The sequence below is a fragment of the Osmia lignaria genome, chromosome 5, assembly GCF_051020975.1.
Source record: "Osmia lignaria lignaria isolate PbOS001 chromosome 5, iyOsmLign1, whole genome shotgun sequence".
Lineage (NCBI taxonomy): Eukaryota > Metazoa > Arthropoda > Insecta > Hymenoptera > Megachilidae > Osmia > Osmia lignaria.
In genome coordinates, this window is record NC_135036.1 from 5,734,828 (window position 1) to 5,749,658 (window position 14,831).

The 14,831-nt window shown below is 37.9% G+C and overlaps 2 protein-coding genes across 6 annotated transcripts in view; one reads left to right on the forward strand and one right to left on the reverse strand.

Annotated features, from left to right (window-relative positions):
- The window catches only part of CtBP (C-terminal binding protein), a 23,142-nt gene extending 19,984 nt beyond the window's left edge, over positions 1-3,158 (forward strand). For 4 of the 5 annotated variants that reach the window (XM_034332095.2, XM_034332099.2, XM_034332096.2 and 1 more), the window contains exon 8: positions 4-3,158. In XM_034332095.2, the coding sequence (XP_034187986.1) occupies positions 4-337 (334 nt within the window). In that variant the 3' untranslated portion in view covers positions 338-3,158. The remainder of the gene's footprint in view (positions 1-3) is intronic. The other variant, XM_034332098.2, reaches the window with a different exon arrangement.
- On the reverse strand, positions 648-11,599 carry LOC117607877 (uncharacterized). The gene is made up of 7 exons (XM_034332090.2): positions 10,867-11,599; positions 9,358-9,541; positions 8,591-8,921; positions 7,690-7,962; positions 6,522-6,857; positions 6,126-6,293; positions 648-5,841 (listed from the first exon to the last, which is right to left on the reverse strand). The coding sequence occupies exons 1-7, from the start codon at positions 10,933-10,935 to the stop codon at positions 5,676-5,678; spliced, it is 1,527 nt and encodes a 508-aa protein (XP_034187981.1). The 5' UTR covers positions 10,936-11,599; the 3' UTR covers positions 648-5,675.
- Between the last annotated feature and the right edge of the window lie 3,232 nt (positions 11,600-14,831).

The window sequence follows — 14,831 nt, forward strand, 5'->3', positions numbered from 1 at the left end:
CAGCAGCTACCCTGAGGGGATCAACGGCGGATACTATTCCGGGGGGCTGCCCGTTCAACAGGCGCATTCGACGACTCCTCACGATTCTGCACCCCCACCTCCTGGTGGGCATTCCGTCGTCGGCGGCGGTGGTGGTGGGGGTGGTGGCGGACCGAACTCCTCTGCAGGCGGTGCAGGCGCCGGGGGTCCTACAGGCCCTACGGGTCCAACGGTAGGCGGCGGTGGGGCTGGAGGCCCTACTTCAGCTCCTCCTACTGCTGGATTAACCGGTATACCACACAGCATAGTGAGCGAGCCTGACCCCCGGCCAAGCCCACCTGCACCGAGCCCTCGTTGACCTTGAACCCCCGACGTCCACTCCAGCACCACCCTCCGATCTAATTTCCCTTAGCCATTTACACACGACCTCCGACGACAAATGGCCGATTGACTAACGTGTGTCGTGCACGATGTGCCCCAAAAATCTGTCCGCTGCTTCCGAGGAACTCGAGGGAATCCATCCTTGAGAGAAAAAGAGTGAAAGAGAGAACGGGGGGTAGGCGGGAAGAGAAAGAAAGAAAGAGAGAGAGGATGAAGTAACGGAGAGAGCTGAACGAATGCTTGAAAGAAAGAAGTTGTATGATTGCTGTGTGCTTGTAAAATACGTGTTTCATTTTTTTTTTTTTTTTTTTTTTGTCTTAAACGTACACGTGTTTTACCTGCATCGGCATCGTGTGCATGCCTCGTATGAATGGTGTGCGCATGTATGCTGAGCTTTTGAGTCTACGTTTGGTGGACTCCTCGAATAGTGCATTTGATGTAAACATTGTGACCAAACCAAATACAGTTGGGCAGTAATGATGACGGATTATGAAATGTCGTGGCTAAACGGAGGAAATAACAAACGGTGGGTAAGAATTCTCTGTGTGTCGTAATTTTGTATAAAAATGAAGAAAAAGAATCACTTCATACTTAACCGCACGTGACTTTAGAGGACGCAAAACTGAACGATACAAAACGATGTTGTTGATTATTTCTTTTTTTTTGTTTGTTTAATTCTTTCTTTTCTTTCTTTTTTCGAAGGTCGATTGGTAATTAGTTCCTCGAGCCCCATGATCAGTTCTTCCTTTTATGATAACCTGCAGCATCGAGAAGTACATTGGCTAGTCATAGAGTACAAATCAAACATGGGTGACATTGTAACATCTGGCACGTATAGTTGAAAAGTATGTTGAAAAAACGAATTTAGCCTAAATGTCTGTGTATGTTTCATTGACGATATTTCTCTTCCAATTGATAGGTTAACGAAATCTAGGGAATGTTAATCAAATTCCAGAATGTTATTTTTTATTTTCTATTCTCAACGTAGAATTCCATTTTGTAATTTCTTTTTAGTATTTCATAAATATCTTCTGATATAAATAAATGAAAAAAAACCTCCCTGTTCGATATGGATATTACATATATGTATATATATATATATATATGTTCGATTAATTACATATTTCATTTTGAAGTATGAGAAAATATGGATTTAGTCTTTTCTCGCAAGGTCATACATTATTTCGCCACACTGTATTTGGGTTCGCGCATGCTCTTTAGTTTTTTGTTTCTAAAAGAACCATACTCCCAAGAGCATATATTAATTATAGATATATAATTTGGCAACTTCAGTAATTTTTACAAACTTTGTTTCTTTCGTGGACGTTGTAATTCTCTCAGTGTTAGTATGTTTATTATTAAAATGAAAATGTAGTTGCTCACTGATATACATTTTTATGTTTTTACTCCGTGATCATGAAAATGCTGCGTAAAGTCCAAGAAAACCCTGGTGTCGAAAGTGGTAACGAGAAAAATTAAACCAGAGAAGTTTAGTAATAAATATTATCGTATCTGTGGTAAACGAGAAAAAAAAAAAATGAATGCGGACAAAGGTGAAAAGGAAAACCGAGGAAGTATGTAATCCGTTGGGGCATTCTCGAAGCGTTGTTGTGGGGGGGAGGGTACTTCACCACCGCTGTGTTGGTAGTACTGAGTAGAACTTCATCAACCGAATGCCTGGTTTATTGTAATTTTCAAACGTCGTTATCGATGCAGAGTAGACGCATTTCAATTGCCTTACGATATTCGTGTATAATTAAAAAGTAAGGTTTGTTTCATTTCAATTATATCGATCCGATGAATAAAATTGTATCTGACGAAGAAGAGAGAGAAAAAAAGAAAAAGAAAAATCCTTGTGTTCTTGGAGAGAAAGGAGAGAGAGAGACTCTTGGTGAACCTAATTTTATATAAATCTCAGTTACGATCGAAATATGGTACCGAGTTACCGGTTGTAAATTTTTCTTCTATTTTGTAATGAAAATAAAGTGTGTATATAGAAGCGATTGTTTGAGTTACAGGGAACTATATATATATATGATCTTTTGTATTGAATGTTAGGGTTTTTTTTTTATTTTTATGTGTATTAAGGAGTGATAGGTGGGATGAAAGATATATATTTTCGAATGGTATGACTCGTAGGCGATTGTTGACCACGATGTTTCTTCTCTCTCCTTCTTTTCGAGGATGCTATTCATCCGGGACGTTCATCGGTATCGATCGAGATCGTTATGCACGGGTGTATAGTAAGAGAGAAAAAAAAAAAGAAAAACGAGTTGCTTCAATAAACTGAAAAAAAATGTGTCATCTTTGATTTGTTGGCATGTATTTTTGTACTTCTTTCAAGTTACACTCACGAATGCCTTAACGTTCCGTAAAGAAAAGATAAAAGAAAAAAAAAAGAAAAGAAATGAATGCAGCATCTTCATCGAGAGGTTTAAATCCGTAACGATATATAAACTAGGTAACATCGATAAGTGGCGTTTTGATACAGAGTATTTTTGTGTTTCCAAGGAGACAAAAAACCACTTATTGTTTCAGAGAAAATATACTTATCGGTTAGCAGTCTTTTTGAACGTGTGAGATTGCGAATGGGGTGGAAGTGAGTGCGAGAGAAAGTAAGAAAGAGAGAACGGATATATGAGCGAAAGGTAGTACGAACAGAAACAAGTTTTATTAATTGATAATTATAATATGATTAATTATTGTATTAAGTAAAGTAATGCGATGTTACGAACACTGGAATATATTATCGAAAGATAAATCATTTAAAGAAAAAAAAAAAAGATGAAGAAGAAGAAGAGGAAGAAGAAGATTGATAGAGAAGGAAAAATGGACAATTTTTTGAGAAAAATTATTGAAAGCGATGATAATAAGTAAATAAAACGAAAAAAAAAAAAAGAAATTAAGAGTACGAAGAAATCTATTTTAGAGACACACATATCTATTCGGTTTTTTATATGATTTCGCTTTATGAGAGAATCTATCAGAATTTAGAGAGAGAGAGAAAAAAAATACAAACAAGGGCTGTTGAGCTATCGTCGTAATTCATGGATGGTCGTAATGGTGTTGGTCACTGATTTTTAAAAATACAATTTTTCGAAGCCGATGTGCGATCGTGAAGCGTCGAACCTCGTGTGTTTTTTAAGAGACACGCAAATTGCGGGAAAGAAAGAAAAGAAAAAGTGATATGTATAGATAATTAATTTTTTTGTTCTCAGCGGTCGATATATGCCAGATAAAGTGTTTTCTTTTCCTTTTTTTTGTTATATTTAAAAAAAACACGTTCGAAAGAAAAAAAATAGACTGAAACGTTTGGTATTCATCGATGCCTCTGGGATACACGCATACACATTACACACGTATACACGTACATACATTCATACATACGAGCTTTTGCTTCGAAGCTTTCAAAGCGGATGAAAAAACCATTCCAACTGATCTAAGCAACACTTGATCGATAATACTACGAGACACACGATGTGTAGGAGCGAGCGAGAAAGAGCGAGAGCGAGAGAGAGAAAGATTTCAAAGAAGAAATAAAACAAAGCATCACAAAATACGTACACAGCGTGACAGAGATGACATTATACATTTTTAAATAGAAATACGCTACGTACACTTCAGTGCAACGTAGACTTCCTATGATTAAGAATAAGTGTAGAGGGAGAACCCCCCACCACTAGCCTTAGGTCTTAGGGAAGTCAAGAAATTCCCTAGGGAGAGCCTAAGACTACAGTTACAGTGGAAACATTTTCTAACACACTAATCTTCTGACGAATAGATTTGTAATATTCTTCGGAACGTATACAATGTAACCAATCTCTTAAGAATTTGTTTATTCGATTATTTGTTAGAGAATGTTTTCACTGTAGTCGCAGCCTAACCTATAACCTCCTATCCTCGCACACAAAGAACAAAGGCGAGTGGTGGGACATTTTTCCCCTCTTCGCTTTTCTTTAATTAAAGAAAGCCTAAGTTGTACGTGACCGTACACAATTTACACGACAAGGGTATGTCTGAAGCGGGACGAGGTGGTCCACGAAGCTGCATGCTTATTTAGAAGACTTCCGATATAGAGAGGTAACAAGAGGAGGCCAACTCGTCTTCGCTCGCAGCTGTACACTGGGTACATAACGTAGAAACATTATACATACGTTCTTTTTCTTTTTGTCAAGAAATATTATTACTTATAAATACATTATTATATTATAAAGAGAGAACGAGAGCGAGCGAGAGAATTTTGACGAATGAAGAGGAGACACTATTCTACGAAGAGGACAAGAGAGTTGTTCTTATATATATAGTTGTAATTGTGAAGAGAGGCAAATTAATATGAGGATTCATGAACTAGTATCTACTACCCCACTTCGATTACCAACTAGCCAGTAAAACATGAAACCTCCTTTTCCTCCCTTCTTCCTATGAGAAAAATATGTGGGTCCTGATGCTGTGGGATTACAAGAAAACTAAAAAAAAAAAAAGAAAAAAAGAAACAACCAGAAACTCACATATTCATTCATCCGTTTTTAATCAGTTGTTCTCATATGAATATTATATATATATATATTATATATATAGAAAGAGAGAGATCGTTTTTTTTTTCAATGGCGCCAAAACACCTTCATTTTACAATTACAAAAGAAAGCAAACTGACAAAGAAAAAGCCACATAATGAAAAATTGAAGGTGGTGAAAACAGCAACATTAATATTATAATTAATAATAATTATAATAAATACAATATTTGTACAATAATCAACGGTGCTGTGGTGGATGCTGTTAGGTCTACATATGCGATACCCTGTTTCTTAACCTATCCTGACCCGTTTGTAACGATTCTCGTAAACGCACAGATGAACGAAAATGATCAGGAGAAACATTTGCGAGGGCAGAATTCATTTTTTAAGATATATATATATATATATATATATATATATATTAAATGGCGTTTCATATATTCGTTTTCTAATTTTCCTTCGATTCGCTGTTCCGATTCAAGAAGATGATAACTATAATGAATTCTCGACGAGTTCCTAATGCCAAATACAAACACATATTGTGATTATTACTTGTCTTGTGTATCGTTTTAAAAAAATATCCAAACGTCGTTAAGCCCTTGAATAACAAAGCGTGTAGTTCGTTTCCGCGAAATTGAATCAGTCAGGAGGCAGAACACCCTGTTCTAGGAGTATCGACCGTCGTAATTAGTTTATTTTTTTACATTTTCTCAGGTAAGCTCGAACCAAGTTGAATCACAGGTATTCGACAGCATCGCGGTAAAACGCGATTGTTATCGATAATCGATATTGAGCTGTGTCACGTTAGAGAGCCACCGTGGACTCTCATATGCCTGTTAAGGTTACCACTTTGACTGAACCTTAATAGACACAGCTTGCATTGGTACGGTTTCTCACCGGAGTGAATACGAAGATGTTTCGTTAAGGTAGAACTGTCCGAGAATGCTTTTTTGCAGAATCGACATCTGGAAAAGAAGATACCAGTTAAAAGGTAAATCGATTAATTGCGAACCAAACATAACTCTATTTTGTAATTATTTAATAGTTAAATATTGAATCTTTATTATTTCTTGTGTATGTTAAAATAAAACGGGTGTTTATAACAAGGAACACCCCTCACGTGTTAAATCAAAATTTAAATCAAACTGGCTTTCGCGGGGATTCTCATTATAAGTATTAAAATGCTGGATCGAATAACATAGATTACAAAAAGTAATTTCAATAATCCATATAATGTAATAAAGCTCACCTGTATGGACGTTCCCCCGAATGCGTTCTCATATGTGTGGTTACCGAACTGCTTTGTGAAAATCTTCGATCGCATACGGGACATCGAAACGGTTTTTCCCCGGAATGAGTCCTCGCGTGGGCGGTTAGATTAGCTGCTTGACTAAATGCCTTCGAGCACGCATGACACCTTAAAAAGAAAGGATATTTATTAACGTTTATTTAATTTTAATAACGGACGTAATCCGAATACAGTACTGAAGTACTATTATTGTTTAAAAAGGAAAAGAAACGGCATAATGTTGCGCATGCGCAGTTAAGTGGCGCATAACTGTATACAATCTTCATATTTTAATTAATCCTTCAACGTTGAAATCGACCTTACCGATTGAACGTACAAATGGTAGACGTCACTAACCTAAACGGTTTCTCCCCAGAGTGCGTTCTGAGGTGCGTCTTGAGGGTGCTGGGTCTGGCATACGATTTGCCGCATATTCTACAGAGGTTAGGTCTGCCATTGTCATCGGGTGTGACCGGGTTTCCGGAGGCGGTTATGCATAGCGCATGCTCACTCGACAGCTGTAGCCTGGAATGGCCGTGCGTCGGGGGATGAGAATGAGGATGGGTGCTGGTGCCGATCAGGCTATTGGCCGGGGGTTGATTCACCCTCGTCTGCTGCTCTACGGGATTATACTGCTGGGCGGGACTTAAAAGGGGTTCCACGCCCCAGGCCGACGAATAGCTCTGCTCGTATCTACGCACACATGGACAAATTTCTGGGTTAAACTTCGTCTTAGGGGACCAAAAATTAACGAGTCCAAAATATGTGTTCTTGTAGTTTTTGACCTGAAAAGTCCGAAAATGTAAGTTAAAAGTCCAGGAAACCAATAGTTTAAAAGATACGAGTATATAAAAATGTGTGTACTTGGCGTACTTTGACAGGACAGTACGATGTCACATTGACTCTTCCCCGCATCCAATCCTTTGTTTGGACTCTATTTGTTGGGTGTGAGTACCTTCAGTTCCTATCAAATCCGAGGGGATATTGTTTATAAAAAAAAAAACTTAACCTTAGGTATACCGGGTTTAGGCCACCACTTATATAATTCTGTTTTACCGACGGCGACTCCACTCATTGGACCAAATGGCGTCGTACTGACCTGTCAAAGTACGCCAAGTACACACATTTTCATGTACTCATATCTTTTAAACTATTGGTTTCCTGGACTTTTAACTTGCATTTTCGAATGTTTTAGGTCAAAAACTATAAGATTTGATACTTTTCATCCAGAAATTTTTGGTCCCCCAAGACGAAGTTCAGCCAATTTCTGAATAATACCCCACGGCATGCGCACCCTCTTCGACGAATAAAATGGCGAAGGGTTGTTTTCTTGTTGAAGAGGAATTTTGCAATTCCTTTTGTAAGCTGTTCTATGCGAAATGGAAGGTAACGACAAAGGATGACTTTATAAGAAGTTGATTCATTTTTGTATGTAAGGTTAGGTTCAAACCAGTTACCTATGTAACTGGAAATGTTGTGTATTTTATCTGTTAATAAAAGTAGAATTAGATGAAGATAAACCTACCCAGAATGCATGTTCATATTCATCGTCATGTTCATGGAAACGTTCACGGACATGGCTGGGGTGGAGGTGTAGTGGGTGGGTGGTACAGGTGGACCAAGATTTTGCGTGTAATCCTGCGAGTAATGATGACCCGATCCTCCTGTGGAATAATATCCGCCTGTAGGACTTCCGGGATGAACCACCGCATGTTTCAAGGATAGTAAAACATCCGCGACACCTTCTCCGTTACCGTTCCCCGTCCTCGGCGCGCATTCGCCTCTGGTGCAACCCCAACTGCAAGGACACTTAAAAATTACAAGGTACATCGAATACAGCGTTAAAATTACTATATTTTTAAAATACGTGCTTCTTCAATTTTTAACGCGTTTAAATTAAAGTTGCATTTTTATTTACAACTTAAATATTTTTACATTTTCTTTTTAACGCCTTCATACTTGTTTTAATAATTTTATAACTAAATAGAATATTTCAAATAAAATGCCTTGGTATTTGATAGAACTTCATTGTGAAAATTAATTGATAAATATGTATAAGACGTGAAGGCATTGCGACTACTAGCAAGTAGTACGGCCAGACATTGGTCAGGCGAGTGTACGCTGGCTAGTATAATAGTTGAACCAAACGCTTAACACTTTACATTTTTGTAAAACAATATTAAATTATTATTCGTCGAATATAGGCTACATATGAAATTATGAAAATAATCAAAATTATTAAAAATAGCACAGATAATTAAAAAAATGAGTTCAGATTAAAACACTTATATTTTGCACAGAAAATTAATTAAATATAAATTTTAAAATAAAAATTCGTTCAAAGCAGAAATTACAGATAATAGATTTATTTTATTTCAAACAGAATGGAAAATGAAAAGCACGAGGAAACTTTATCTACGACTCACTTGTAGGTTCCAGAGCAGGGACTGAAGAGGCCAGGAGGTAAAGGGTCCAAATCCAAGGGTGGCAATGGAAAGCCAGCCATGTCGTCCACCCAGAAACTGGCCCCAAACTCGCTGACCACTTGATTTTGTCCCGAATTTTGGATCTGTTGTGTTTGATCGGCACCGATATCTTCCGGCGAGTTCTGCAGATCCTGCAGACGAAGGGTGCCCTGCAGAGCACCCAGAGTTTCTTCGTTTTGATTATCTGTTAGGGTGTCTTCGTTGGATAACACTCCAAGAGGCCCGGTACAGAGGCCGGAAGGTATGGTGGCCTCGATGCTTCCCACCGAACCTATGATATTCAAGAGGATATTTAAAAAAAAAGGAAACAGGAGAAGAGGTATTACAGGTGTTTTGATGGTCAAGATATTTCTGATATTTAATAGTTTGATACGTGAACTTTGAAGCATTAATGAATATAATTTGGAGTCTCAAATATTAATTATCCATAGAGAAATATTAGAGTATTCACTGTAAAAATTTGTCATTTAATGTTTCAAAATTCAAAGTGCACAGAATTGAGATGAAAGTAGAATATCTTCATATGAAAACTCTAATAGCATAATTAACTTCACTATGTAAATTCTTCCACAAATATCAAGTTATCTAGCAAACCAAGGATCACAGTTATGCTCCAAGTTGAAATCAGTATCTCTCAATGGGATAATTCATTTTTTGCACAATTTAACAAATTAATGTTTTTTTCTTCAACAGGAACACTGGCTCACCTGTGCCGAGGGTGTACGGCGGTTCGGAGGTGTTCACCGTGTGATGATTCTGCAGAAACTCCATCTCTGCGAAATTTCTGGTCGCAGCCGCCCTTAGAGACACCCCCTTTCCCCGCCTCTCGACAAAATACACGGATGGATTGCCTCCTCTCTGTAGAGATGTGGTCCAGCCCCTCTGGTCGCCCTAGCAACCGCACATTGCTCCGTGAGTATGCCACTGACTTCTTTATCAATATCTTTTTGCCATATATTTTCAAACGAACTTAATTATCAGTGTACGTTGTTCTTAGAAACTGGCTTTTGATGCTGCCACTTCTTTTCTGGGACAGTAGATAACTTTAGAGAAGAACTTGTGATGGATTATGTAAGTAATTTTTCTCTGATGGATTATAGAAATATATTTTAATATATTTTATGGTTGATGTTTCTTATATAAAAGGAGAGATTGATAAATAATTTGAGATACAGGAGTTTAAGAATTTATTTTAATATAGAGAGTAATGTAACTTTTCAGAGGGGGTTGTTTTTAATATTAATGTTGAATTGAATAATTAAACAAAGGAAAGGGAATTTTGAGAGTTAGTATTAATAATGTAGGAGGGTAAATTGAAAATTTAACTAGTTTTAAGTTAAAGTTCACTAAGTTTACATCGAATTAATAAACGCTTCGGTTATTCAACATACCCCCATATAATTATTAAAAATTAGTATGTTAATATTAACATTGGCAAAAAGTATTCTTGGGTACAATTTGCAATTGGAAAGGAAATATGATAAAAAGGTAAAATATTTGAATTTACAATTAGTCAAATTATTAAAACAATGAAAGAAGAGAAATTTCTAAATACCATTGAAATTATACTCATTGTTTAGAATAGAAAATTAACAGTTAATATTTTTAATAACATCCAATTATTTTTGTTTCACTGTGATAATCAACGTGTTAATGTATCATTTAATTAACTAACAAGCGAAAGATTCAATTAACAAATATATGTAAGTGTCATTTGAAGAAATTAAGGGTCTATATTTAATACTTAATGTGTTGACTCTTATGGGGTCACCGATGACCGGTGCCACATATTTAATGCAACTGAAATCATAACAGAAAGCAATATTTAAAAAAATATTTCTTATTAAATTGTGTCATACTATACTTGGCCACTTTCACTGTGCCATTCAACGCGTTAATATTACAAATATGCTTCAGTAAAATCAGCTTCAATATAAGTGATATTACAAAGGTGCTACGAACATTTATAAGCTGTGTTCAAAAATAAAAAACACAGGAAAATGATAAAAAATCTGCTCTACTGAAACATTATCAGCTTCACAGAAATTCCCATGGAATAATAAACAGTTTGAAGCTACGCCCATAAAATCGTATGATCTCGAATAAAAAAAAATACAGGAAAAATTATTAAAAAATCTGAGAATTTCATGAATGAGTTTTTATGAATGGGTGAAAGGAAAATGCACGTACATATGGACCTGAGCGTATAGAAGTACCTTTATGGCTTGGAAGACCTGCCGGTTTCCTCTAAAGGCTTCTGCAGAAAATCTGCCAGATACTTTCATTCATAGCCTGAAAACCATGTGCATCTTCCCACGTGATTCGGTTCTCCATCTTCAATGACTCAAAATGATCATCTATCCAAGAATTAGTCCCACCGTTCTAAAACATATGATTCCATAAAGATGCACCTTCAACAAACTACTTTTGGTCACTTGAAAACAAGAATTATAACATCCAGCAATGTTACAATCATCCAGTTGAAGAAGATTACCAAACTTCCACAATCATTCACAGGAAAGTCATCATTATCAATGTTCAATCAACACTAGAACTTCAACTATCATACAATATCATCAGCACTGTTTTATTTCTTTCTATTCTTGTACAGATCCTTGATTCTCTTCTCAGTCATCTCTGAAGTATTCTTCTTCTCACAACACTGGTTTCAGTCTGACTTTGAAGCACCTTGAAGACATAATTGCACCTTGAACACTGTTCTTCACAAATGAACACTGAAGAAAAACAAGAAAAATCCAAGGAATGGTTCACTGAAGCAGAAGTTCACCAGCAGAGTCCAGTCTAAGAATGATGAAGTACGAGTGTCAATCTTGAGGTGACAAAAAGAAGAAGTCCTCGGACACAGCACAGCATGCTGCTGCCATGCTGGCACGATGCCTTGTCAATGTGTCTTGGCTAACTAGAGATCTACCACCTACTATCACCCACTCTCACCCCTTACTCACTGACTACGTACCATCCGACCCCACTCCACCATGGGCCGGCCTTTTTCTTCGTACTCTTTTTTTTTTCTCCTCTCCCTCGGCTGCCTTCGTTCCACGTGCGTACCATCCTCTTCTTCCACGTGTGTACCCCTACCCTCGCACGTTAACCTTTCCTCCATCCAACGCTCGGCTAGGTGTTTTTAAGTTAAGGAGATTTGCAGGACTTTTCAATTATGCCTGTTTGCTTGATTTGTGCTTTGTGTCTTTGAGGGTGGAAAATAGTATTCATAGGATTGGTTTCAAGTATATTTAACTGAAGTGAAACTTTTCAGTGGTAAGGGTTGGTTTCAGTTATCAATCAGTGGGTGAATATTTGTAAAATTTAACACAGTTGCTTATAGTAATATTTTATTAATTGAGAAATCTGATTTTGTCATGGGACATACAACAGTGTCCCATAAACTATAGATTACTATATTGAAGTTATGAAGTGCTAGGACTTAGTTATTTGTACTCATAGTGAAACTTTCCAAAGACAGCGTGGTCTCCTATCAGTTATAACAAAAGAAAGCAGTCAAGTATAGGAATAAAAGTGACGATGGGAGAAGAGGATGTAAGAAACGGTTTAAACGATATCCATGTCCAGGAACGTGTAAGACGTAAGACGTTCGTATACACGGGTTGGACGTCGTCGATGCCGACGACACGGGATACTAATCGTTCATTCGGCGATCGTTGATCGGTGATCGGGGGCCTTCTTCGAGCCTCGTCTCTGCTATACCGATATCCTTGCCAGCGAGAGGGACGGGGAAGTAGGATATTATTTTCTTCAGATACCATTACCACGCCGATCACGGTGGTCCTGCCTTGCAGACGAGTGGCCCCGATACCCTCGAGATCACTGGCTTGTAATGCCTTCCCTTTCGTGGATTATTGACCAGTGAACGGTGAGCCCGGCTGCGAAACACTCCGACGCTACCTATTCCACTTGCCAGACTCTGCCACCCTCTTTCTTCGACTGTTACCATCTTCTGTTTGATATAGAGTGTTACTTATTCTACTTGGGAATAGCTTTAACTCTCAGTAGGGATAAGATAAATAATTACAGTTTGTAAATTAGAAGGTTTATTGCCATATTGAGTAATTAAGCAGGACTTATAATAGACCTTGGTACTCCTTAAAATTCTAAGATTTTAAGCTTCCAAAATTCTAAAATTCTGTGGACTCGATCCATCCCAGAAAAAGGTTCTGATTATGCCAATATTAGTTTGCAAGTTAGAGTGGTTGGGTCTGAAATTTTGATAGTGAAAGTCATTATATTGAAGCTCTGACGTTAACCCTCGGATGGCGGACCATGGAGAGAGCCCCAATTTCAATTTAATTTAAACCTGTATTTCATATTATTTTCATTTTCTAAATTTTGCACTGCCCTTCTAAAAATGATAAGTGAATGTCATTATTGTGAAGCTCTGATATTTATTAACCCTCGGACAGCGGACCATGGAGAGAGCCCCAAGTTTCTTTTCTCCCTCATAAATTCTTTTTCCAATATATGCAACTCTTTTACTCATATAATATCCTTGTATACATTTTTAAATTTGGGTCACGACGACCCAGTCTCTGCTCTTCTAAGATTGAAGATACTTTTATCATCACCCATAAGATTCCAGTGCACCCTGCATATATCCTTCCGCATTGGAAGAATTAATCACGACTAAAAGACACGAAAAGCGTACTTCCTGGAATCGAAAATTCGTCAGCGAAAATTTCCTCCTGATTGTACCACTCGTCTCTCACGAGTCCGGTCGCATCCGACTATCGGATGTCGACATAATCGGGACCGTCAGGCCGGACACCTGACTACGTAGTTCCGACGTGGACACAGGAAGAGGAAGTCGACCGCACGGCAGCGCTCTGGCGTCGACCGTGTGTCCAGCAGCAGTGGCAGAGAACCGTCGAATAGTTGGGATCGGGTTCGCGTTATTCGTAGCGTTTTTCAAAGGGAAGCGACGGGAAAGGGCAGAAAAATCAACGAGAAGGAGAAGGGAACTGGCGTGAAGGGTGTTAACGAGGAGAGGGAGGGGTAAGAGGTTCACGTGGAGGAGAGCAGAGCTCGCAGCACGCCGAGTGTACACCCTGGGTATTGGCTTACACTTCCAGCCGATTGGGCCCATGGTATTTACGCAGGACCCCGTAGAAAACCGGACCCCGCCCTCTCCCTTTCGACCCCAACCTGCAATTCCACGGAACTGCAACGTTTTCAACTAGCCGAAGTTCCTTGCATCGTCGCATTCTTCGTCCAACGGATGGAGAAAAGGATGGACAGCTAATCAATTGATTTTTCATCGATTAACAAATGAACATCTTGATAATTAATTCATTATGCAGTTGTATATTAAGTGGGAATTTGATGACATAAATGTGTTAGGAGATAACTCTTATGGAATATGAATTTGAAGCTCAATGTTTAATGAGAATTACTGCATAAATTGTTTATTAATATTCTTGATACAAAATGGTTGATTGCTGATTGCAACATACAATAACTGATTTTGGGATATCTGAAGTCTGACACGATTTGATAACATAAAAGTATTACAAAATAACACTTATGACATATGAATTTGAAGCTCAATGTTTAATGAAAATTACTGCATAAATTATTTATTAATATTTTTGATAGAAAATAGCTTAAAGATTAAAGTTTGATGAAAATGATGATATGAATGATTCACTGGATGGTAGTTACACCGAACAACGATCAATCTCGAATTGCACCGAGCCAGATATCATTAATTGATATTAATTTAGAGCTTAAAATTTGCTAACAATCATCAGAAATTTTAATCACCAGTAATTCCCACAATTACGATAAAAAAGAATTTCCATTGAACGTTTATGCTCGCTTTGCTAATCCCAGATCTTTGATATAAAAAAAGCAGAGATAACGTCTGCGGTAACACGAATTGATCTCATCACCCTCTTCGGCCACACCTGTGTTTGCTCGCACCTGAAATCAAAGAGGCGATTACATTCCCGTCATCGTTACACCAGCGAGCCGAGATGAGCAAATAACCATTGCACGTACATCCGCCTTGATCACGTGTGCACGTTAGGTGACCATGCACACCGGGTTGCATCAACCATGAGCGCTTACTTAAATACTTTGTGCAAACAAAATGTCTGGTTGCAGTATGTAGGGAGATGTATCATGAATTTCTGAAACAATGCTTTTG

What these genes read in the sequence shown, in the direction of transcription:
- LOC117607877 (XM_034332090.2), bottom strand. Translation starts at nt 10,935, where the DNA reads ATGAAAGTATCTGGCAGATTTTCTGCAGAAGCCTTTAGAGGAAACCGG. An exon ending in AGGTCTTCCAAGCCATAAAG is followed by an intron (nt 9,542 to 10,866) that starts GTACTTCTATAC and finishes TGCGGTTGCTAG; the next exon opens with GGCGACCAGAGGGGCTGGAC. An exon ending in AATATGAACATGCATTCTGG is followed by an intron (nt 6,858 to 7,689) that starts GTAGGTTTATCT and finishes ATGTGTGCGTAG; the next exon opens with ATACGAGCAGAGCTATTCGT.